At 40.6% G+C, this 26,807-nt stretch overlaps 1 protein-coding gene across 1 annotated transcript in view; it reads right to left on the reverse strand.

The window, feature by feature from the left end:
• CCDC191 (coiled-coil domain containing 191) overlaps positions 1 to 26,807 on the reverse strand; it is a 1,143,870-nt gene that overhangs the window by 275,029 nt on the left and 842,034 nt on the right. Inside the window, exon 13 of the mRNA XM_044073155.1 lies at positions 5,392 to 5,493. Within this exon, the coding sequence (XP_043929090.1) occupies positions 5,392 to 5,493 (102 nt within the window). The remainder of the gene's footprint in view (positions 1 to 5,391; positions 5,494 to 26,807) is intronic.

Consider the following 26,807-nt stretch of genomic DNA (forward strand, 5'->3'; position numbering starts at 1 on the left):
TGTAAGGAAGAAACAGAAATGTAAACATTTCCTGAAAAGGGGATTGATGGGGATATGAAGGTAGGCATCCTTGAAATCCAAAGAGAGACCAGAAAGGACTGGGGAAGAAGGAGGAGAAACAAAGTCTGAAAACACAACATCTGAAAGGAAAGAATCTTGAGAAAGGTGTTGCAGCTGGGAAAGGTCCTGAATTAGTCTCCAAGTGCCCACCTTTCTGGAAACCAAAAGAATTCTGGAATAAAAACCTCTCTCTCTACCTGGGCAGGGGGCACAATTTAAATGATGCCCCAGATCAAAAGAGAATGGAGCACATTTGGAGAAAAATGGCAAAGAAACCAATGTATTGGGAAAGATGATAAAATGGGAAGATGCCAAGAATTTATTTGGACTGCAAGTCAGAGATTGCCTTCCCTTTCAAGGATTGATATCAGAGTATAGGCAAAAAGAAAGAAATAGGGGGTCCTAAATAAAAGACCAGCACTGATAAGAGTTTTTAGTAGAATCTAGAACAGAAGCTGCCATTAAAAAAGCAATAGTTAATACAGCATATAAAATAATGCATGATAACTATAACAATAAATCAGAGGAGGTTAGAAAGGATTGGGAAGACAGACTGGATAAACAATTAACAAAGAAACAATGGGAGGACATATGTATGTCTCCCAAATATGCAACAAAATCTAGAAGATTTAGGATTTTTACTTGGAAATGTTTACACAGATTTTTTTATACCCCAAGTAAACTCCAACGAATTTCTCCTCAGGTAGATATCAAATGTTGGCAGTGTGATGGGGAAGAAAAGGTAACTTGGAACATATTTTCTGGCAGTGCAGTGAGTTGATGGACTTTAAAGATTCCCTGCAGGATGCACTGTCTGAGATGCTGGGTGGGCAGATTGGTGTGATGAGGGAGATAATTTTTCTGAGCTATGATACAGAATCAGAATTGCCTAGACATGGTAAGGCCTTGCTGTCTCTAATTATGGTGGCTTCCAAAAAAGCATGTACTAGAAAATAGAAATCAAAATCTAAACCAACTATAGTAGAAGTAGTGAATATTGTAACAGAGATAAAGCAACTGGAATTGAGATCTTTAGAAAAAGGTGAGAACAAACTACATAGGAAAAATGTGAATTGTGGGAACATTTCATACAGGGGAGGAATGAAGTTTAAAAGAAGGCAGGACTTAAATGAGCTATGTAATGTTTGACTGAAAATGATTGGGTAGATTATATGTGAGGTATAACGTTTGCAACTTGGTGTGTGTCAGTATGGTTTGTGATGTAAAATGCTTGCAACTAGGATTGTGTCTGCGTGGTTTGTTTTCATTTACACAAATGTATGACTGCTTATGTCTTATGTTGTTTCTAGTTTAAAAAATGGGGCGAGAATTTAATAATTTATGCAATGTTGCTTAGATTATATGATATATAGCAATATATGTGAAACATAATGTTTAATTTTAACTTAATAAAATTTGATCACTTTTATATAAATGTAAATGTGCCCATGTCACAAGTGATAAATCAATAAAGGTGTTTAAAAAAAAAGGGAATGGAGTACCTCTGGGAAAAGAGGAAGTTGTTCCTGAGGAGGTTCAGGGATGCCCAAAAAGGAGGAACGGATTTCCAAGCCATGAAATATCCCTGGCAGATATTGGATAGAGCCTAAGAGTCTGTCATGATCTTTAACCAATCTGGAAGAGACAGGGAAAGGAGGAGGGTTAAGGGAACCTGGCCGAGGGGGAGTAAATTGTCAAAAGGAACCCAGCTTATCCTGAAAAGTAGGTTTCTGGGAGTTGGGGGATTGAGTACACTTAGCAGGAGGCATACATCTTGACCCCTTTTTTCCTTTGGGTGATGGGCAAGACTGCCAGCTAACAAAAGCAGATTTGCAGGGATAATTTCTCTGAAACTTAGGAACAGAAGAAACAAAAATATGTTTCAACTCCTGCAAGGCATTACCCTTATCCTGGAGAGACTTAAAAAGTTCAACAGTAGCAGCACCAAAAAGATTTTTATTATTGAAAGGAGCATTCCATAATTTTGCCTTAATGTCATCAGGCAATGCCTGAAGACACAGACATGAGCAATGCCTCATGACAGGACCATATGCAACAGCCCTGAAGGAAGCATTATAACTGCACTTAATACAATGGTGAGCAACTTGAGAGGTGGAACCCAACAAAGAAAGGGAGAAGCCTTCCCCTCAGAGCCAGTGAGATCAGACATCACCTCAGAAACCTGAGAAAGGAGGACCAAAACATACCTAGTCATACGAGTCTGGTAGTTAATGGCCCAAAAAGCTAAAGTGGCAGTGGTATAAACCTTTTTGCCCAGCCTCCCCATGGTCTTACTATTTTTGAGCAAAGGACGCAGCTTGGTGCAGGGCAACAGCTTAGATGGCTCATCAGAAGAGTCAGACACTACAGAAGGATCAGCAGAAGGGTATTTATACATAAATTTACAATAATAAGGCACCTATTAGGTTTCTTGGGAGCAGGGGATGAGAATCAAGAGCCACAGAAGCTGCTGAAAAAGTATCCAGGAGGACAGCCAGAACTGGGGGAACAGCAGAAGACTTAGGAAACTCCTTCTGGGGGAGCTCATAATACCTTTTCTTGATATCAGAGACTTGACAGCAATCCCACTTAAATAATTTCATCATTCAGGTAAAACTGTCCCCAAAGGAGAATTCCTGTAAAGGGAAATCTGGACTAATACAATCCTCTTCCTCTAAACCATAGTCAAAGAGGAAAGGGATTTGAGAAGATTAGGCCAGGGGCACATCCCCAAATCCTGATCCTCATCTGAGGAATTCAGTTCCTTGGGTCATTTAAGAGGAGTGGAAAACCAGGGAGAGGCAGGCAAAGACACCCCTTGACCACCTCAATGTCCTATCCCTGTATTCTGTCTCCTACAGGCTGTTGAGGGGAGATCTATGTCTGGAATACAGGACATTGTCAGACCCCACTATGATGGACCTCCTGCATATCCACAAAATAAACAACACCAGAATGACCCATTCTGAAGACTTCAACTTTGTGATATAAATAGGACCTGCTGGAGAGACAGGTATGTATCCCAGAGATGACTCCATCTCTGGAAAAGGCTCCCCATCCATGTGAAGCAGAATTTCTCCCTAACCCAGTTCAAGTGTAACTTGTATAACTGGATGGCGAACAGGAAATTCATTCCTGGTTTGGCATCTATGTATCTAATGGACACAGGCCACTGTAAATGGTTCATCTCCCAAGCTCTTGCTTGGAAATGTTTCATCTCCCAACTCTCTGCTTACACTTATAAAGGGTACCAGAACGTGTTGGAAATTTGGAATGTATGCCTAGGCTTAAAAATACCCTTGTGGTCGTTGGCCTAGTAAACACCTATGAACAAATGAACCAATGAAATAAACCCTAAGTAAAATCCTGCCATTCATGTTGGGGATCCTTAACTACAGGGGAAATATGCTTAGTTTTCTGTTTCTTTTTCTGCTGGGCATCCTCATGAAACACCCTGGGAGGGTCACACCTTTGGTGACACTCAATAAGCGTAGTAGAGATTTTCTCCCTCACTAAGATCTGTGGAATCCCTTGTGGTCCCTCAGATATAATCAGCAGAGGTTCCCCCTCAATGCCTGGAATAGACATTTTTAAAGCCACCAAGGACATAGAAGAAGTCGGATCCATGCTGGCCCCTGACAAGGTTGTGGCAGAGGAAGAGACATCCCAGGTAAGCTGGACAGCAGCCATATCAGACCTACGTTTTCTGGCCTTTTTCTTGGCTGATGGCTGACCCTCGGAATAGGAAGACTCTACCATAGCACTTTCAGCCAACAGTGTATGATGTTAGTTTTTGAGATAAATAGATGAGGATAGACATCTATGTAGTGTCTTGTGTACAAATCCTTGGCATATTGAACACTGCCTATGATCACAGGAATCACCCAAACAGAAGAGACACTTGTCATGATGGTCTTTATGAGGAATCTGTCTCCTACACTGACATTTTCCCTTTCTGGATGACGTGAACCCAACCAGAACTAAATAAAAAAAGAACGATAAGGAGAAACCCCCATGGAGATCTTATCTGAAACATGGCATGGTAACCAGCACAGCAGAATGGCGCTCAGACCAACATTCTATGATGGTGTTCGGACTGCCTGCAAAGAAGTTGTGTGTATATATGCTCTGTACACCACCTTTACGCCCTACACCTGCTTTGGTATACTGGCCAGACATTGGGCTATCCTTAGCAGGAGATCCTTTCGGTTATGAATACTGCACCAGTAAGATGGAAGGACATCAATTGGGCAGACAGGGAAAAGGCAAGAGGAAAGAAGGGCGTACAGCAAAGAAATAGATGGACTGTGTAAGAGATGACCTGTCAGGCATAACTGTCGAAGAAGGAAGGAAGGAGAGTGGCAGTGAATCAAAACAGATGGCAACAGTTAACACAGCATCCCCAAACTATGTAGAAAATGAGAAAAAGGGGGTTGATAATGATGATGATAGCTTTCCAGCTAATTATCACTTTCTTGTAGACCTTCCAGAGTGGATATGCTTTTCAGTTTCACATTTAGGATTTTCATTCATTCCCCACTTTGGACGGCTGCGGTAGTACAGCGGTTAGCATTGTCACCTGACAGCAAGAGGTTCTCTGGTTCAATCCTTGGCTGGGGTGCCTTCTGTGCAGAGTCTGCATGTCCTTCCTGTGGTTGTGTGGGTTTCCTCAGGGTGCTCCGGTTTCCTCCCACATCCCAAAGACATGCTGTAGGTGGATTGGACACTCTAAAATGGCCCTACGCATGAGCGTGTGTGTGCCTTCTGTGGAAGGTTGGGTGCCAAACCGGGCTGGCAATGCAACACTGTAAAACTCCACTACCAATCATGAGTGGACAGGTGATCCACTGTGGCAACCCCTAACCGGGAAAAGCAGAAAGAAGAAGAATTCATTCCCCACTTTATCCATGTCAGGATCAGTAGGGAGTTTCAGTCTATACTGGCATTCAGTAACTTTATGGCACAGAAACTAGTCTTTTATGGGACACCAGGGTACCACAGCACATATACAAACACACACCTAATGACAATATGGAGGATCACTGGTTTGCCTATAGCATGCCTTCAGGAAATGGGAAGACACCCAAACAACATCCAGCAAAAACACAAAGAAATGAAGAATATGCTGACTCCACAGATAAGACAGCTTAGCAAAGAATCAAACTGAAGCACCATATGCTGCGGGACAGCAATACTAACCACTGTACCACTCTGACACCTCTTAAAAGATTCACTAGTACAATATTTCAGTTTTACTTATAGTATATAGTTCTGGGCCTCTTCCCTCAGATAAACATACTATTAATAAAGATAAATGTTGATGCGAGGTACCTCTTTCTGAAGCCTCTTCTCCTCACGTTTCTTTTCTATTTGGGCTTGTTTCTCTGCCTCTTCCTTTCTATGGCGTTCCTCCTCTTCTGCCCTTAAATGTGCCTATTGTGAGGGGAAACAGAAAAAGGTTATAAACAGGAGACAGAAATGTCTGTGGCGTAACACTCATGTTAAAGCAGTGAAAAAATTATAATACTACATTCTCTTGTTCTCTCCCAAATTGTTGTAAAATGCTTTTTATTCAGTTTTGCAATCTCTATTTCACAAAGCATATGACATACATGTGCAATCCCATGGGTGTGCCTGTTGTCACTTATGTATACATCAGACTGCATATCAGCTTGGATCTATGTCGATCCTTCAAAGATGGTTTCAACCAATGCAAATAAAGCAAAAACCAGTTCTCTGAAACTGCCTTCCACGAACACTGAAACAATTTTCTTTGCATAGGGGCAATCCAACTTCAAGGTCACACAACAGTGGAGAAAAAGGCAATATCCACTTTCACCAAATGCAGATTTTGCAATCTGGCTCCAGTTTCTTTGCATTCACTGAAATTGCCTTTGAGAGACTGACATGCTCCCGTCAGCTTTGACCCCAAATTTTACATATCAACCCGCTACTCCTTTACCTAAAGCATTCACAATTCTTCTCCTTCCCATTCACAACTGCTACCCTATGTACTTTACCACATGTCTTTTTATATCTTTTTAAAGTCATCCAACAATCCTCATAGAATTACCTGTCTCTTCTCCACCTCAGGGGCTTTCCGTCCTTGATTATCTCTCCATTTCTCATTTCTTTAGTTCCACTCTGTAATACTCTATTCCATTAGCTAATCAATTTTGCTCCCCTTCCTTAGACCACACCAATGGACTCCCTTCAACCCTATAGTCAATTGCAATGTACCAATCTTTTCCATTATTTAAACTCCCTTGCGGGAATACATCTTTTGACTCTCACTCTTCTTACCACCTTGGAATTCATTCTTGCCATTTTGGCTCTCCCATTACTCCTCCTTCCTTCCACTTAGGTGGGATGTAACTTTTCACCCAGTTTCTTAATATTAACAATACCACCCTCTCTTTTCCACATTTTCCCCAAACTAAATAAACCCTTCTACCTTGCACTCATTTTCTTCTCAACAATGTTGTCACACTAGTGGCCCCATGGAGCAGGGGAGAAAGCACTTACTGTAATACTCAGATGACCCATGTTCAGTTAGCAGCATGGGCATTGAATGGTTTACAGGAGGAGGATGGCAGTGAGTGGCCACTGTTGGTTTGCCTATTGGGGGGGGGGGGGTAGTCTAGACTCACTGCATCATGCACAGTACAAACCTGGACAGTTCCATGCTGCACTAGCAATGAGACAATTAGCTGGCAAGCTTCACATGCATACAAGTATATATACACCTGAAGGTAGTGATCGAGGAGCTGGCTAGGCTGCCATGAAGAGGTGTAAGTTAGGGCACACTTCTTGGCAGCAGTCACAGATCTAGGATGGAAGTCGGGATGAACATAGGGGAGTCTAAGGTGGGTTTGGTAGACCTTGTGAGCGAGGAAATGAGCTGGTGCCAACTGATGGTCAGCTGTTGGAGGGAAAAATGTAGGGCACTCTGATGTCCTCATTCCAAATGACCCCTGCCCACTTACATCCCCCAAAATACATGCATCAGCCAAGCGCTCTCTCTAACCCACATCTCTCGCACCTGTCATCTACCTCAACTATCCTCTTGTTCAGTATTACACCAGCATAAAAGACTGCCTGTGTACTGTTCTCATCTGTTGGTTCCACATCAGTCCCAGTCTTCTTCTTCTTTTTTTTCAAACACCTTTATTGAATTATCACTTGTGACATAGACAAATTTATATTCACATAAAAGTAATCAATCTATATTAGTATAATAAACATTATACTTCACATATACTGCTATATATCATACAACCTAAGCAATATTACATAAATTATTCAATTCCTGCCTTTTTTTAAACAACAAACATCTTTATTAAACCATCACTTGCTACATAGGCAATCATACATTTATATAAATGAAAACAAACCACACCAACACGATCCCCAGTCTTCTTAGTTCATTTCAGATTTCTAATGTCTCTGACCCATTCCTTCTTACCCTAGACCATTCTAGACTGGTAGACTGGTCTACCTCTACTATTCTTCCTCTCTCTCAACTTCCTTCCTCTTCATACCTATTATTTTCCTCACTCTCTTCACCAAGCCCTTCACTTTAACCCTTGGAAGAAATAAAGTAACCTTTAGGTCCTTTTCATTCTTTCTATTATATTTTCTTCCTCAATAAAAATGCTTTCTAGCCTGGCCTCTACTGCTAGGTGAAAGTCCTTTCCGAATACTTTTGATGCAGACAACCCCTTCATTTTTTGTTCTTCCCTTAAGACCTATTTAAAGAAACTCTTTCAGTTCGATTTCAACAAAACAACACACAATTCCTCAAGAATACCCCCTTCATTACAATGATGCATAAACGCCTATGATCTTATGCCATCTGGTACTCCCTATAACCAGTTATCACCCCCCCATAACTTACCGTTCCTTTCACTGTTCATAGTATTTCACACTCAACTTCAGTGACTTTTAACTGTTTCTTATATTGTAACATCTGCAACCATTTTCTGATCTTTTGTATTTTACGAATCTTGTCCTCTTAATTAGATGTATCGAACACCAAAATTAAAAGTCATTAACATCACCTCCTCACCTTTCTGCCATTCTCAACAGTCTACTCTCCCCTTAAGTGTAGACCCTACCTCCATTCAGCCACACTCATCTGGCATTCTCAGCCTCTCCAGTTTTGCCTTTGTGGGCTAAACAAAGGAGATGCCTCATCATTGGGTGCTACAGCAACTATGTATGACCCTCATAAGTTCAGATTGTCTCAAGTGTGACTTTCCGTCCAACTAAAATGTAACTTTCTACCTTCCAAAAAAATCTCTTTCCTCTATCCCTTTTTCTCCTAAATAACATTTTTACCCTTCCTCCCTCATTTTGTCCTTCTCTTCCTATGTTCTCCTTGAATGACAATTCTGTTCCCAACTATATTCTTTCTCCTTTAATATTTAAACTCAATGTATCCCTTCTTCTCTAGTCTCCATCCACACTTACAGACTAACTCACTGCATTAGTCTCCACCCCCTATACATTACTACCAACCTTACCATACCCCCATTAAGCAAGCCACCCATTCCACAGCACATCTTTTTAGAATAACAGTTATCCCTTACTCCTGTAGTAAGCCTTGACAGTTCGCAATCAGCACCCCAATTTGTGAAGCAAGTCCTCTTCATCTGAAAGAACACCTCTAACCCATACATACACACATGTATCTCACCAACATACGCTGTAAGTTGGGTCCTGAACTCGGATGCATTCAAAACATGTCTCTTCATGGTTCTTATACTGACTTTATTAAGTGGAACTGTCCCATATCTCAGCTCTTACATCTTCTCCTCTAGTCTGTGCTGTATCACATATTGAAACTCAAATGATAGCTTAGAACCCTAGAGCAGTACCACAACAAAACATAACCACACTGACAAAGAACCAGGCTTGTGGTGATACAGGAATGAAAGCCAATCCACTCACGAGTCAGCAACAGAAACAGCTTTAATTAAAAACAAAACAAAACAAAAAAAAAAAAACAAACAGAAAGTGCTTTTGTCTGTAACAGACTTCATCACAATCTGGTGGCTCAAACGTTTGTTTAAATAATCTACTTGACCAATCAAACACTGGCAAAAGCAGAGCACGAATAATAATGCAAAATACACACAGAATAGATGTGGAATTGCTACATAAAAACAATTACATAAAAATAGTTTTGTTTTATATCTGTCAAATACACTTTTAAGAATTTAAAATATTGATAGTACTAATCATAAAATCTATTAAAAAGTGTGAAAATGTAAAAAGCAAATTGAATATTCATAATCACAACCTTGCAGCTTTTAATGCTAAAACGGTGTCAATACAAATGTTATCACTGATTCCAGGGTGTTTATCTACCCTCAATTTCAGCTGCCATTTTAATTTGTAGCTTTCTTGCCTTTTTTCCCATGACCCCCTTCCCAGGTTTCTTTCCATTTTCTCCAGTATTATAAAATAAAACATTTTAAAAGTACATTTAATTGCATGACTGTATATTGCACTAGTATGCGCTTTTTTAAAGCTCTCTCAGTCTTACCAACATAATAAGCTGGGCATGTGGCACAGTCTGCTAAATATACTGTACCCACAGAACTACGATTTATCTACATCACTGTCCAATTTCAAAATACAGACAATATTGTTTTAAATGGTGTGTTCTCAATTTGAAAACCTTTTTCGTAATCATTATTTAGGAAAATTGATTCAAGTAGAGTGCTTCATGCTAGAATGTTAAATAATGAAATGTTAAGTATAAAGAAATTAATATTCAGTGTTAGTGTGGATTGAAGCATGAACTGTTACTTAGCTTCTTACTGACTATATAACTAAAGTTGTCCTTCCACATCACTGCTGCAGTATTCATGGCCAAAAGGATCTTCTGCGAAGGACAGCCCAATATCCAGCCAGTAAACCAATGTCTTTAATACTTATAGGCATTGTACAACAAACGTATGCACCCCACGCAAGGCATAGGGCATAAAGGTAATATACAGATGAACATATTCAGAACTTCTTTGCCTCCAGCCTGAACACCATCACTGGATGTTGGTTGGAACACCCTTCTGCTGTGCCGATTACCAAGTCATGTTTCAGATAAGTGCCCTTTTGGGGTTTCCTCTTATCATCTCCTTTTTTCTTTAGTGCTCTTGTGTTCATGTCAACCAGAAAGGGAAAATATCAATGTGGGAGGCAGATTCCCCATAAATACCATCATGACTGTGTCTTTTCTATTTGGGTGTTCTATTTGCCAAGCTTTTTACCTAAAACCCCATGTAGTTGGCTCTCTTCTTCATCTTTTTACCTCAGAAACCAATGTCTTAAGCTGTTAGCTTAAGGTACTATGACAGAATCTTCCCATCCTAAATGTCAGCTATCTGCCAAGAAAAAGGCAAAAAAAATCAGGTCTGATATGGCTGCTGTCCATTCTCCCCTGGACATCTCTCTCAAGGCTAGTGAAAGCCTAGAGGATCACCCAGTGTTTGCTTCAGATTCCTCTGTTGTAACCTCGTCTGAGGCCGGCATGTATCTGACTTCTCGGTTGTCCTTGAAGGCTTTACAAATGACTGCTCCTGACATTGATGGGGAAACTCGGCTGATTATGTCCAAGGAACTGAGGGGAATTCTGCATATCTCAGTTAGGGAGGAGATTCCTACTATGCTTACTGAATGTCACCAGGGGTCTGACCCTCTGAAGGTGTTTCATGCAGATGTCCCAAAGAAAAAGAAAAAGAAAACCAAGCATATTTCCCCTGTACTTAAGGATCCTCAATGTGAATGGCAGGATTTTACTCAGAGGGTTATTTAACGCATTGATAGCTTTAATGCTTCCTCAAGAAGTGTCTGTGCCTGCCTCTCCCTGGTCTTGCACTTCTCTTGAAAGACACAGGGAACTGGATTCTTTAGACAACGATCTGGATTGAAGGGAAGAGTCCCTGGTTTACTCTTCTCAAATTTCTTCCCCCTTGGACTATGGTTCAGAGGAAAAGAACTCTGCTAGTTCAGATTCCCCTCTGGAGGAACTCTCCTTTGGGGATACTATTGCCCACATGGTAGAGTTTTTTTAAGTAGGATTGTTCTCAAGTCTCTGACATTCAGAAAAGATTATCCCTCCTGCCAAGGTAGGGAGGGGTTTTTATTCCACAATGTTTTTGGTTCCCCAAAAGAAGGGCACTTGTAGACAAATTCTTTTCAGATGCTGTATCTTCAGACTATTTCACCTTCTTCTATCCCAGGCCTTTCTGGTCTCTCTCTGGATCTTAAAGATACCTACTTTCATATCCCCCTGCATCCTCTTTTCAAGAAATTATTACACTTCTCTTGTTTCTTTCTTGCATTTTCAGTTCTCTGCTTTGTCCTTTGGCATCTCTATTGCCCATGAGTACTGACCAAATGCCTCACTCCTGTTATTGCCTTTTGCAGGATGTGGGGACTTCAGATCTTTTCCTATCTGGATGACATGTTCATTCAAGCTTTTTCTATCGATGCTCTGCTTCCGAATCTCAAGTTCACTACTTCTCTGTTACAGAGTCTGTGGTTCACTATAAACTTTCAAAAATCAGTTCTGACATCTTCTTAGGATCATATTTTCCTTGATTGCAGGCTTCAGACCATTCTTATGCTGGCATCTCTGCCTGTCCCTAAGGCCCCGTCTTTCACTGCCTTTTTCCAGTCTCTTCTTCCCCTGGCTTCAGTCATGGCCAGGTAATTTCCCAGGGTTCTCAGGTTTATGGCTTCCACCATTTCTATGCTCCCTCTAGCCAAGCTCCAAATAAGAAGGTGTTAGTGGTACCTCAAGTCAGCATGGCTCCAACATTACCACCCCATGTACATCCAGGTACCTTTTCCTCCCTGTCTCAAGCTCAAGCTTCTGTGGTGAATTTGTCAACTTTCCAATCTCCAGTGCCAACTCAAGAACTCTTCACAGACACCTCAGACTGGGAATGGGATGCTTCCTTTGGCCCCCTCAAGGTTCAGGGTCTCTGACCTCTCCATCAGAGGTAAGACCATGTCAGTATAAAGGAAATGAGGGCTCTGCATCTGGCTGTTCAAAATTTTCATTCTGTCTTTCACCCTGGGCCTCTCACAAATTTCACAGACAACACCACAGTGATGTGGTATGTCAAAAGCAAGGGGGTACAAGTTCCTATCTTTTTTGCAGACTAGTTCCTCAGGTCTGGGATCTAGCTGTCCAGCATCAAGTGGCTTTTCAGGCAGTTTACTTTCCGTCAGAGCACAGTCTAGTGGCAGACTCTTTGAGCAGGTCAAGCACACAAGCTCACGAATAGATACTTCACAGAGATGTGTTTCTGGACATTGTCCATCAGTGGGATATTCTTCAGGTAGATCTTTTTGCCTCCACTCTGAGCAGACAACTTCCTCTTTTCTGTTCCAGTCTCCCAAGTCCATTGACTTGGAAACTGGATGCCCTATCTTTTCCTCCCCTTCCTCTCTTACTATGAGTCTTGCACAAGATCAGGAAGACTCTTCCAAAATCTTGTTAGTGACTCCCTTTTAGCCCAGACAGCATTGGCTCTCCTTCTTTCTTACTTGATCAGGGGCAGTCACCTCAAGTTATCTCACCAGATGGATCTTCTCACACAAGACAAGGGCTCTGTTATCCATCCTCACTTGTCCACTTCTTCAATTGACACTGAGGGTTTTGATCCCTTTCAGGCACCTCTTTTCTGAGGATGTGTTTCGAGTTTTGCAGGAAGTCAGGAAATTCACCATCAGGAAATCAAATCTATCCAAATGGAAAATATTTTCTGTCTGGTGCCTGGCTCACCATCAGGATCCCCTATCTGTGGAGGTTCCCCTGCTTCTCTTTTTATTGTGTTATCTGCTCCAAGATGGGTTAGTGTATTCTTCAGTTAAAACTCACTTGTCAGCAATTTCTGCTCGTCTATCCTTACATCCTCCTTTGGCCTCTTGATTTGAAGTCAAGCAGTTTCTTAAAGGCGTCCTTCATATCAGGGCTCCTCAGAAGCCTCTTATGCCTTCTTGGGACCTCATTTATTTTCTTGAAAAATTGACTCCAACTCTTTTTGAGCCTGCTTCTTCAGCTTCCTTACTACACTGTACTTGGAAGACTGTTCTTCTTTTGGCTCTCACTTTAGCCAAGAGAGTCTCTGAACTTCAGGCTCTCATGGCCATTCTTCCTGTCTTAGTTTTCCACAGAGATAGGGAGTCTCTTTGTACTAATCCTTCTGTTATGCCCAAGATTTCCCTTAATCAGTCTACTCATCTTCCCTCCTTTTTTCCTTCCATCTGTCAGTGAGAAGGTTCTTCACATTTTGGATTTGCACAGACAGGTCAGATATTATTTGGACAAAACTAAAGTTATTCCCAAATAGAGTCACAGACTGTCAGTACGCTAATTACTTGGGGGGACTTTCTAAGTCTACCCACGTTTTCCCAAAATAATAATGATGTCTTGTAGCCACACAGAAAATTGAGGGCCAGGAATTTATGGGTAGCATTTTGTTTCCTTTCACCCCAGGTCTTTGGGTGTGGCTGTTGTTTCTAAGCAAACCATTTCTTCATGGATTTCTAAGGCCATTTCTTTTTGTTATTCTTTTCATGGAAAATGTCTTTCCTCATCAGTGAAGGCTCATTCTACCAGGGCTGTTGCCTCCTATGGTGCTTTTTCAAGAAGCTGGATACCAATTCCATCTTTAAGGCTGCTACTTGGTCCACTGTTCATACTTTCACTAAGCAATACAAGTTGGCTTTGCCAGAGCCATCCTGCATGGTCCTTCTTCCAGGCTTCCACTTGAGGTTTTGTAATCTCCCTTTGGTTATGAATAATGCAACAGTGATATGGAAGGACATAGTGCAGTTGTGTAAAATGTCACCATACAGTAGATGTCCCTCTCTTCACTGTTTCAGTATTTGCTCCCTCATGCCCCTATGCTCTAGCCTTGTTCTTTCCTGCCCTCCTGGCCAAGGGGCTCTTCTCCTTTTTCTCCTTCTGGATGCACATGTTTTTCCTTGTCCCTAAGGACATGCTGTTATTCCTGGGGTTTTCCAGTTCTAGGTGTGTGCATCTGTATATGTCACATTTATGCCCTATGCCTTGCGTAGGGAGCATACATATGAATACAATGCCTATAAGCTTTGGTATACTGGTCAGATGTTAGGTTGTCCCTGGCAGGAGATCCCTTCAGATGTGAATACTGCAACAGTGAAGAGAAGGACATCTATGGTAAAATTTTACACAATTGTAATTTCCTTAGTTTCTGAACCACAATACCCATTTCATTTGTAAAAAAATGTAAATATTAAGTGGACCCGAATACTTGCCACTTGTGAAATAATTCAAATATAACTGAATATATTAATGGTGCAGAAATGTATGCATTCTATGAGACAAGTGTTATCAAGGTAATGGAAAAGATGATTCGGTATAATGAAATGTAAGCATTTAGTCAGTGAGTCACAATTATAATTATTCTGAAAGTTATATCAAGAATGAGGATATGTAACAGATGGGATGGCTCTGATAGGGGAACACTTAGTGAATAGGTTGTGTGATGGTGAAAATGGAGGTCACATTAAAAAAAGGATGAATGGAGGATTATGCCAGTTGTGTTTATTTTGTTAACTGTTAATTTCAAAAAAGGGAAGAAGGCATAGAAAATACATAATTAAAAGTTTGGAAGTTGATGGACTTTCAGATATATTAAGTAAGAAGTTGGCATATGCTACCTGATTCTCCTGTTGGTTTTATGAAATCTGCCTATCCTTTTAGTTTTATGATAGTTAGACTGAAATGTTGGACGACAGCACTGGCATGATAGAGTGTAAGATGAATAATTTGGAATTATTTGATAATGAAAGATAAGTGACAACTGTGAAGATTGGGGAAAGATGGGCAAAGGCTGCCAGCCTAGTCAAATAAGAATTTGATACATAATTCTATCATTTGTATAAATAAATGTAAAATACAGGCTTGTGTTTTTAAATGAAAGAAAACACTGTAAAATGTGAACTTCAAGATTGTTGCAACATTGCCATCTGCTGTAAGGAAAATCAAGCCAAGCATTTCAAATGTGCTTTAAAGTTACAATTATCGAAAAAAGTGGTGCCAAAGTGTCTGGCTGAACACATTCTTTCTATTGTCTTAACTTAAGGAATAATTGTTAGAATATACATGTGAAATGACTTTTATTTTTGTAGTTTCCTGAGCAGGTGTCAGCTTGCTAAATAATGCAGTTTGTTTACCTGGGAACTCCAGACTAAGTGTCAACATGATGTAATGTGAATACTGGGTAAACCTAAGTGTCAAAATGATGTAATTTGGGAGGGCCTTAGCAGAGCTGTTTGTTAGTGTTTTAAAAAATATTGTTCAGTGAGAGACTGAAAGCATTTGTCTTGGACCATCAGCCCCAGTACTGCTTATGCTCTTTATGTATGTAAGTAGGATTATAGCACTGTGTTTTCTCTTAAGAATAGCTAAAGATTAGAAAGTTAGATTAAGTGTTTTTCTTTGACTTCAGACCTGTCCTACTGTATTGTTTTAAGTTTCTGTGTGATTTCTGAACTCTTAGATATCTCTGTGGTGTAGTAGTATTGTCTTGTGTTTTAATTATTTATCATTAAATATTTTAAAAACCTTTACCTGTGGCTGGTCTGCATAGAGAAGTAGACTCTAGAGTACATTGCATATATATATATATACAGGTTATCGTAACAGGCCACTCTAATAAGCCTTAGACTGAAGAGTCACATTACCAATTGGATAATAATATTGCACAGTAATAACTGGACATCCTTTTAAGGGCCTTTGGGTAGCTGTTAATTATTAAGCCAGTGGTGGCAGAAATTACTACAGTATAGTTTGGATAAAGGGGCACAGCTAGAGAATCTGTGTCAGCCTTTCCCAGGAGTGTCTGTGAAGATTTATAAATACTTATCTCAAAGTGTGTGGGTGTGTATCAGCTACCTGGGCAGGGACACAAAGCACTGGTTGGACAGAGAGGGTACTGGAGGTTAGCTTGCCAGCTAGGCTGAGATCTGGATCCTATAGCTGTGCCAGTGGGGAGTCTTACTGGGTACCTGGAGAGCAAGGGAGCAACCAGCCCCAGACTCACTGTGATCTCTGTATGCACTTAAGAGAAATTGTACTTTACTGTGTGTATTAGTTATCCTTTCTTCTTCTAGGAGATGACCTCCCTGGTGTTAGTGGTGAGGATTGAGGCTCCTTGATTGCTGGGCCAGGGCACGGTCGTCACAACAACAAAGACATCTTAATGTGGAAATTGATGGTGCTCCCTTGATGAGAGTCATATGCAGTAATTATTGGGTTCAGGCCTTGACCATGTGTGCAGGTGAAACACTGCCGCAAGACCTTAGAAAAAGTAGTCATCTGCAGTAATTTGGGGATTTGGGACTACACTACCCATGCTTAGCAAAAAGGTGGTGTAAGAAAACTTGGGAAAAGTGCACAAGGCAGGCAGGAAAATATTAACAGCACAGTATTTTCTAATAGCAAAAGCTTGGGCATGTTTGCTTACACACTGACAGAAAGCGATGAGTATGTTAGACAGAAGCATCCGCCATAGTGAAACATCACAATAAAATGAGTTTTTAGTACAAGAAACAATCAGAATATTTAGGACAACATGCAACAACAGGTTTACTATGCATAAATAGAGAGTAAAATAAATTGGTCAATAAACAATGTATTTTATTGCTAATGGTATAATATATACATTTGTTTGCATGGAATTAAGAAATTAACTAATGATTATGTAATAAAAGCTTTTTGATAGGAGATTTATGAATATATGCTATAATATAAAGGAGGATGCTTTACTAAAGATGGTGTATATACAAGAGATAATGCTGTGTATTTTATTAGCACTAAACTATGAAAAATGTGGCATCAAGATATCATAGCTTTATAGGTGTGTACTACACTAATGACTACTAGGGCCTTTTTAAGCCTACCCGTGCATCCCACATCTCTGACAAGTTCTGATACCCTTGATAAATGTAAGCAGGGACTTGGGAGATTAAAAATGTACAAGCAGGTGCCTGAGAGATGAACCATTTACAGGCTGTCTGTGTTCATTAGAGTCATAGTTGCCAAACCAGGGATGGATTTTCTGTTCCTCATCCAATTGTCCAAGTTACACTTGAAGTGGGTTTGCGAAGAACACTGCTTCACATGGATGGGGAGCATGTTCCAGAGAAGGGGTAGTTTCTTGGATACATACCGGTCTCTCCAGCATGTCTTATTTACATCACAGGCTAGAGTTAAGTCTTCAGAACAGGTAATTCTAGTGTTATTTGTTTTGTGGATATGCATCAGGATGGAGTCTGACTATGCCTTGTATGCAAAGTATAGATATCCCCTTAACAGCCTGCAGGAGACACACTACAGGGATAGGGCTCTGAGGCGATCTACACAGGACAAGTTGTTTATGTCCTGTATTCTTTTAGTGAAGAACTTCTGTGGATATTCCAGTTGTTGTATGTGTCTGGTTACATACATACCAAAGGGGGCACTGTATTCAGTGATAGGTCTGATAAATAGTGAATACAGTGGTGGAATGACCTCCATGGATCTATATGCTACACTTTTGTTTATAAGTTGCACAACACAGAATGATTTACCCACTACTGTAGACATGTGATAGTCAAAGACTAGATAACTGCCTGTGTGTGTCCCAACGTCCCTGTCTACTGAGTTGACTCTTAGGGGTATATTGTTGATGTGACAGGTATCAGGGATGGATGACTTCCCGAAAGATACTATAATGTATTTCTTGGCATTTTGTTTTAGGTCATAGCTCAGACACAAGCTATTTCTCTGTGTCTGCCATTTTGGAGAACAATAGTGTCAGTAGGGGATTCTATGACTGTTCCTAATTTGCAATCATCTGCAAATTTGGTCAGCCACAGGCCTTGACTTTAGAGAAGTAAATATCAAAAAGAAGCGGTCCCAAGACTGATCTCTGAGCAATTCCACTTGAGAGTGGCCTCTTTGTAGAGTTGGACTCCCCAGTTCTAACTTCATGGGTCCTGTCTGTGAGCCAGCTGGCTATGTACTGGGTTGCATAAGGATTTATATACCTAAACTCTTTAGTTTATCAACAATGCCCAAGTGAGGGTACTGTATCAAATACCTTGGCCAGGTCAAGGTAGGCAGTGTGTACCATTTTGCCCTCATCCATTGCTTTGGTGAACTTATTAAAGAAGTCCACTATCTTGAGTAGACATGACCTGCCCTTGACAAAATCAAATTGGGTTGGGTCCAGTGCCTGGAGGTTTCCTATGTCATTATTGATCATTTCCATGGCAATTCTTTCCATGACTTTAAATATGAGACTATTGAGACTTATGGGTTTGTGGTTTTCAGGGTCTGTAGATGGCCTATCTTTGTGCAGAGGGGTGACTGCTGCTGTTCTCCATTCTTGAGGCACAAAGCCTGTTTGGAGGCTATGGTTGAACAGCAGTTCCAGGGGGGTTGATAGGTCATGTTTCATGCTATTTAGAAGGCATTTTAGGATATTGTCTGGGCCCATCAATGCCGTGTTATTGTCCCTAGACAGAGCACTGAGGACCTGTTCCCTAGTGATAGTAAAGGAAGTTATAGTTGATGGTATTTCATAAGGGGAGGTTGATGGGGAGGAAGGGGTAAAATTAGAGCTGAATTTGTCTGCCAGTGGGTTTGCTATATCCTCTGGCTCAGTATAGGTGAATCAATTAAAAATGAGCTCTGCACACAATTGTGTATTGCCTTTGAGGCTGCAGTCACAACTAAAGAATGCCTTGTGGTTGTCCTTGGCCTGGGATGCCAAATTTACCTCAAATTTGGCTTTGGTAGACATGATATGTCCTCTGAGTTCTTTATATAGTTTGATGGGAGTGTTTTTATCCTGCTGGGTGATACGCCTCCTAGTTTTTGCCATGATTTTTTTTTTCTTTTGTTATATAACCTACTGATGATGTGATTCCACCAGGGTGGCTTTATTTTTTTCAAAGTTCTTTAAGGGTGTCTTGTTTTCTGAGTTACTTCTGTACTTATTACTGGTGGGTACAGCTGCCTCTATGAAGCTATTAATAAGCTTGTACAGAGTTTCTTTGAATAGTTTTGCATAGGCAGCAGTGTTCGCAGGGTTTATGGGGGCTTGAAATTTTGCCAGGCTATCACTTAATGGTAGGAAGTTAGCCTTAGAGTAGTTCTTAAACATTACAGGGTTACTTAGGGTTCCAGGTTTTAAAATGGTAACAGAGGTAGTGGGAAAGTTCATATCCTTGACAAGAGTTTGTTTTTATGGATTAAACGGTTCAGGTGATAATATAAAGTAATGTTCACGACTCTGGGTGCAGTGCTTGTCACTGCAAACAGGTTGCCCTGCGTCCAACTAGGTACTGGTGAAATTTCAAGGGTGCTTTTATAGGAAAAATGTCAACTCAAGAAGCTTGTATATATATATATATATATATATATATATATATATATATATATATATATATATATATATATAGGGCACTGCCAAACACTTTAGAGGAACTACTAAAGTAGACCCTGATGATTTATGGCTTAAGTATTTAGGGAGATATTATGAAGTTAGGTTAGACATCAGATAATAAAGCAGTACTTACTGAAAAGAAATAATTTGCTTTGTCAAGAATGATGACTGGTGGGGATTCACCTAATTGGCTATTACCTGGCTACAAATAGTGCTGGTCTCACCACAGCTTCATGCTGCTGGGATACAATGCCCCTTTGCTTCTTCTCTCACCAGAAACAAAACAGTAGCACCAATTTGAAGATGATTATCAAGCCACTGGCTCTTTGGGGATCAACAGTCTTGTCCTAGAAGATGAAGGGGTCTGTAGGATAGCTGCATCCTTTTCCTAATAAATGCCTTGAACAGCAACCAGACCAATTAGAAAGGTCTCACACAGATGCTCATTGCCCTATAAAAGACAGTCAGGAATCAATGTCCTCTGCTTTTTTCTTACATATAAGCACAAATTCCAAGCTGGCTGCTATAAAGCAGTTATTGGGCTTCTTGGTGACCAGCAGTCTGCAAGAAATACCCTATGCTCCTTCTGTCACCAGAAGCAAAACAGAAACACTAATCCTAAAACAACTACTAAAAGCAGAATGTGGGCTCTCCAATAATTGGTGGTCTTGAACCAGATGTTGCAGATTTTAAAGGTAAGATGGGTTAATACCTAAGAGTTGCAGTGTGCACTAAGCAGTTAGATATGAAAGAGGGAGCAACTCAAACTTTAGCAATCTAAGGGTAGAGCTACTAAATTTAAAACATCAAGACAGATAGGATAGGTGTGGGCACTTAGTATTGTAGCTCTATGGGATACAGTAGGATGGCCAATAAATTTAAATAGCTGGAGGGGGAGTGATGTCATAAAATGATAACTTTATGTTTACTGACACTACTCATTGAAAGAGGAGAGGGAAGAAAATATGTGGCCAAATTAACATAAGGGGCTGGCAACTAGAGAGACACTTGAATTTAAAAACACAACAGCGACAGGGTAGGGGGGTGGGGGAAATTTTAATTTGTGTGCGACTCACAAGAGATACAGCACTGGTCTCTTTCATAGTTTAAATATGCTACTGAAAGCAGAATACAATTAAAACACAGTGTAATGAAAATACACCACAATATACAAAATAGAAGAAGGCAGTGAAGCAAACCAAATTACAAGAAAGCAGTATAAGAAAAGTAAACTAATCTTTGTCTCACAGCAGTCTGTGGCAGAGTCTTTAATTATCAATTTATGAAAACTGTCATAAGACTGTATAGATGGAGGAAAAAATATTTTATTTATAATAGATGAAGACTATGCAAAAATATTTGCATATATTTTTCTGCAATGTTTTCAAGATCAGAAAAAAATATATATATAAAAGTAAAGCAGGTATGGGGAAATGGAGATTGCATGGATGGGAAAAAAAAACAGAAATAAAAGCTGCCATAAGGAAGGCAGTGAATGATATTTAAAAGTTATGTGCTCACTATAACTAGGTATCTGTCCACTGTCATTCTTCCTCAGTGAATGGGTTACGGATCCAATCCTCAGTTCCGACTTGGCCGCATACTTCAGATTTTGGATCCAAGTCTCAAGCTGCTCCCTCTACCCATAATGTCCTAGTTCATTCTTAACACCTCAGATTAAGTTTGCTGCCATAAAACCTACATTAAGTAGTTAAAGAGAAAATAGGTACTAGAATAGGGCTCAAACCCAGAATTATATGTTGAAACAAGAAGCCATCAGGTCATTCCAAAAGATTACAGAAAGGGTGATGTGGGGAGGGGGGTTGAGGAAGAATGAAAATGGACAACACAGATACCTAGTTATGGTGAGCACATAACTTTTAAATCTGATGTTGTCCTTTTCACTCTTCCTCAGTGAATGGGACAGAGTCCCCAGTTACGTAAATCTTGGAAGGATATTCTGGAGAACTGCTGTACCAAAAGCAGCTCTACTTCTTGAAATTAAGTCCAATTTGTAATATGTAATAAAGGTATAAGCATTGGACCATGTTGCCGCTGCACAGACATCATCAATAGAAGTTCTTGATCAAAAGGCAGATGAAGTGGCCATGGATCTAGTTGAATAGGCTTTAAGTATTTTTGGTTGGTAGAGAAAAGCCCTGTTGGGAATCAAGGAAATGGGATTAGTTATCCATTTAGCCAATATAACTTTAGAAACTGGATAAACCAACCGACTTGATAAAAAGGAGATGAACAGCGGGTCTGATTTTCTGAATTTTTTTGTTCTGCGTAAATAGAAACATAATTGTCTATGCACATCCAGAAGATGTAGCATGTATTCTCCTTTGTTTGAAAAATTTGGAAAGAAGACTGGTAAATGAATAGTTTGGATAATGTTAGATTTAGAAGCCACTTTAGGTAAAAAAAAAAAAAAAGGGTTAGTCCGTAAAGTAACCTTGTCTTTATGAAAGATAATGTAAGGAGTCTTTCATGAAAGAACTTGGAGTTAAGAGATCCTTTTAGCAGAAGTGATGGACACTAAAAAGGCTGTTTTCCAAGACAGGTACTTTAAGTCAGTTTTTGCTGAAGGTTCAAAGACTTTTGGAGTCAAACCTTGGGGTACCACTGTCAAATCCCAGGGAGGTGATGGATCCTTTAGTGGAGGTCTAAGTAGGAAGGTGCCTTGTAAGAAGCTAGCTAGAGTCCACTGAAGGACATGCATAAAGTGATGTGCTAAAGGGACTAGAACTATTGCTGCTGCCATGGAATCTAACACTTGAAGAATTAGTTTGGCAGGAGGAGAAGGATGAAAGAATTTGATGAACCTGAGATCTGAGTGTGCCTATACAGTGAGAAGGTAAGGAAGCAATCTGAGTTGTTGTGTTCAGATGTGCACCAATAAACTACAGGCTTTATACTGATGTTAATTTTGATTTGGCAAAACTGACCGTTATACCTAGTGAGTGATAAATCTGGAGAAAATAGTCCCTGGACTGCTGTAGGAGATGCATAACTGGGGCAGTGAGAAGCCAGTCATCCAGATATAAAAATGCTTGGAATCCCTTTAGGCTTAAACGAGCTGCCACCACTGCCATAGACTTGGTAAACACCCTGGGGGCTGTGGTGAGTCCAAAGGACAGGGCTCTGATCTGGTGAGGACTGGCTCCCAACCAAAAGTGTAATTGTCTCCAAGAGTGCCAGTCTATTTTGATGTGATAGTACGTGTCTTGAAGAGCTACACAGCACATCCAATTGTCCTTACATAAAAAACGTCAGAATGGACTGAACCATGACAATTCAGAACTTTGATTTCTTCATGAATTGATTTAATTTGCTTAGATCCAGAGCTGCTTTCAGGTCCCCTGTCTTTTTTGGCACTAAAAAGAAATGTGAGCAAGTTCCAAATCCTATTTGGTTTGGTGGTACCTCCTGGATGACTCTTGTCTAGCAGCTTTTGAATTTCTTATGCTGCAGCTTCCCTCTGACTATGCAGAATGTCAGGGAGCTTCTTTCTTTTGGAAACTGGAGTCTGGGAAAAGGGTATGAAGTAATCTCTGGATATTATTTTTAGCACCCAATTATCTTTTGTTATAGCAGCTCAGGCTTCTGGGTGCAAGGACAAACATCCCATGACTGCCTCCATAGGTGAACAGTCAGGCAGCACTTCGAAAGTGGTGAAAGAGTTTATCCAGAAAGGAATCCTGGAAATCCTGATTTTGTGGAATCCTCTGCCTTGAGGGTGGTGTCTTCTGTTTGAACTCCTTCCTCTGCCACAAAAGGCATTGTCTCAGCATGAGTCCTGGAAAGGTCCCTGGGATTTACAGAACCACATTTTCTTGCCACCTCTGTGATTCCTTGAAAAAGTTCGATGAGGTGTAGAAAATATAATTCCTACAGCAGACAGGGTCTTTCTTTCTTGTTCACTGTGGGTAAGCATTTCTTTCACAAAAGGGCCAAACAAGGATGTTCCATCAAAGGGAGCATTTATCAAAGAAGATTTGACAGGCTCTTTAAAGTCACATAACTGCATCTAGGCATGTTTTCATACAGCAATGCCTGAACCAGCTGCCTGTAAGACACCTTCTGCTGCATTACAGATTAACCTCATGGAAGCTTTGGAAATTGACAAAAGAGTGCCAGCTGAGAAGATGACGTTTTGAAATTCTCTGCAGACATGGACTCAGAGAGACAGAGTTTGACAGCTCTTTTGTCAAATCTCTCTGCAGAAGGTAATGTTGGCCAGGTAGTTCAGAGTCCTCAGGCCAAAGGTTGCTGAAGCAAATAAACACTTTCCAAATCTGTCCAGTGCCCTAGACACTCTGTTAGGGGGATGGACAGAGGAGCTCTGCTAGTTCTGTTTTGGTGGCTGCCGTCACAACCATTGCATCAACAGGAACTCCTCTGTTCCAGTGGGGTTTATCCTTTGGCAGGGCTAAAAACTTGTTCTGGTGATGTGGGATTAGTTCAATGGAATCCAGCTTCTTCCATGCCCAGCGAGATATTAGGTCAATGAGCTCATCACCCAGGATAGTCACCCAAGGCATAGATGGGCCAGCACCAAAGTCTCCAGAAATACAGACTCCTCTGGAGCAGGATTATTGGTGGACCAACCAGCTTTTTGCTTAAGGATCTCTAAAATGTCTCCAAATGAGACAGCATCTGGTGATGATCTGGGGGACCCTTCTCCTTCCTTGAAATCAGTATCTTCGGTAAGAGATTCCAAAGGGGAATCTATGTGCCTCCCCTTGCTCATTCTCTTCAGATGGACCTCCTCAGGGGGATGCTGGGGAAGATGTCTGAAGAAAGGGGAAGTTCTTCAGTGGGAACCAGCTGGAAGGTAGGAGGAATTGGCTGTCCCTGTGGAGCAGGTCTGATGGAATCAGAGCTCTGAACCATAGAGGGCTGAGGGGTAGGACCCGAGAGAGGATGGGAGACTAGATCCTAGAATGAGAAAAGACCCTTCCCACCACTTTGAAGGCAGATGGACCTGGAGAAGCCGTGGCCAACCACAATGAAGCTGAATGGTCCAGCACAGGCAGATCATGACTCCAGCCAGATCCGTGCTTTGAGGAGGGAACTGGACTTGAGCTGTCTAATGCCAAGGCTCTGAGGGGCAGGGATGGATCTGACATAATCAGAGCAGAACCTGACCACACTGATCAGACTCTGACACTTTGGCTCTGAGACTCATCCTGATCCGAAGGCACAGGAGCAGAACTAGTAAGGGACATTGTTAGAGTTGAAGAGGTAATTCTGTTCAGGTTCAACACTAGCACTTTCAGGACTGTCAGATCCTGAGGCTCCGAAACCAAAGGACAGATAAAATAAGGAAATAAAATTATATGGGCTGTGGCAGGAAGGCTCATGGATCCAATGGGAGAAGAAGCAGATATAAACCCCATATGGATCTGAGCTCTAAGGAATTTTTGCATCATCCTATCTACATCTGCTTCAAAAAGACTCCTGGAGAACCTGATGGAGGATAAAGTAAATTGAGGTCTTGAATGCTTTTTAGATGTCTGCATAAAAGGAAAGTGGAGCCAAGTAGAGATAGGATCCACCATAATCTCAGATGAGTGAATCCTCAGTGTGTATGATTTGCTAGGCATAGGATCTGAAGGTCTCGGATCCATAGTCTTAGCAGGGCTAGAAGAGATGAGAATAGGATCCGAAGACTTATGGTCTGAACGCTTTGGATCCATGGTTTGTCATTTCGGATCTGATGAACCGGGATCTGAGGATTTCTGAATTTTCTGTGGCTGCTCTGAAGAAATTTTAGAAGCCTTCGTAGGCAACTCTTTCCTGTGCTACGGGGGAGCTTTAGAAGATTTACTGGAGGTATGAGCCCCTGATGAGGAAAAAGATGTAGGTGGCAGCAATCCCCACCTGTAGGCAATGACTCTTGAACTGAATACTTAACAAACAGTGTAGTTTGTGTTTAAGTGAGCTGCTCTTAAGCATCAGACTGCCCCTGCCTGTGGGCATCTCAGTTAGGGATGTTATGCCCACAAGAAGTGCATTTTTTTAAACCTGTCAGCTTATCAGCCATGACAGAACTAGTTGTAGAGAAATAGTATAAAAGAAAGAATGATTTTTTTTATAAGAAAAGAATACCACCAATGGTAATAAAGAATACCAATGAGTCAGTGTTTTTTTTTTAATCTTTTTATTTGGTTTATATAACCCTTTGCCATACCTAAAAATGGGACCTGTGTTTTATGCTGGATAACAAAATTAAATAAAATTAACAGATCACAGACTATGAGTGTTTTATTTACACTTTAATGTGCTTGGGCACAATAGTGCAAACCACTTTTTATATATCATAAGTTAAACTATGTTCAGGCTGAATAAGATTTTCCAGATTTTTTAAAAATATGATGAAGTATTTCCACTGGAACACTCAAGTGCTTATTAAAACACACATTAAGAATACAGTTTGCTGATAACAATAAACATTTTACTTTTCTGAAGTTATTTGTACAATTCAACATAAATTTTGAGAAATTATTGGCTGATAAAGAGTAATTCTTAACTGTATTCAAAATTTTATGATAGACAAAGGCCGAAGTTCAGAAACACGTAATGCACTAAGCTATCCTGTTTAATGTACTGCTGCTCAGTGTGTGTTATGCCTCAGTAGCAAGTCATAGGCCATTCTAACAATACAGTGGTGAGAAGGATCTGGTCCAAAGCACTACACTGGTCTTGCTGTACCTGATGTACATCAGCTATATGCTCCCCACACAGGGATAGGGCATAAAGGTGACATACAAACTCTCAGTCCTGAGAACTGAACTGCACCAGGAAAACTAGAGCAACCTCAGGAAAAATAAGGACATGTACATCCAGGGAAAAAGAAGAGAAAGGAAGAGGGTAAAAATGAACCCTCCAACCTCCCATCTGGCCAGAAGAATGTCCCATACAAGAAAAAAAAAAGAAAGAGGGGCATGAAGGAAGGATCGAATACTGCAACAGTGAAAAGTAGAACAACTACTGTTATGGTAAGATCTTACACAACTGTACTATGTCCTTCCTTAACACTTTTGCAGTTGTCTTTATATGTGGGAGATTACAAATGCTGTGATGAACCCTCTCTGGGCCAGTAATCAAGGAACTTAAATCCTCACCACTGACACTGGAAAGGGATGTTCACTTGGAATACAAATAGATACTCTCAGTATTTCTAGATGCATTCCTCTCTGCATCAAGCACAAACTCCTTTAAGAGCACACAGGGAACACAGTCAAC

Source organism: Protopterus annectens, chromosome 5.part1 (genome assembly GCF_019279795.1).
Source record: "Protopterus annectens isolate FY-2018-M chromosome 5.part1, PAN1.0, whole genome shotgun sequence".
Classification (NCBI taxonomy): Eukaryota; Metazoa; Chordata; order Ceratodontiformes; family Protopteridae; genus Protopterus; species Protopterus annectens.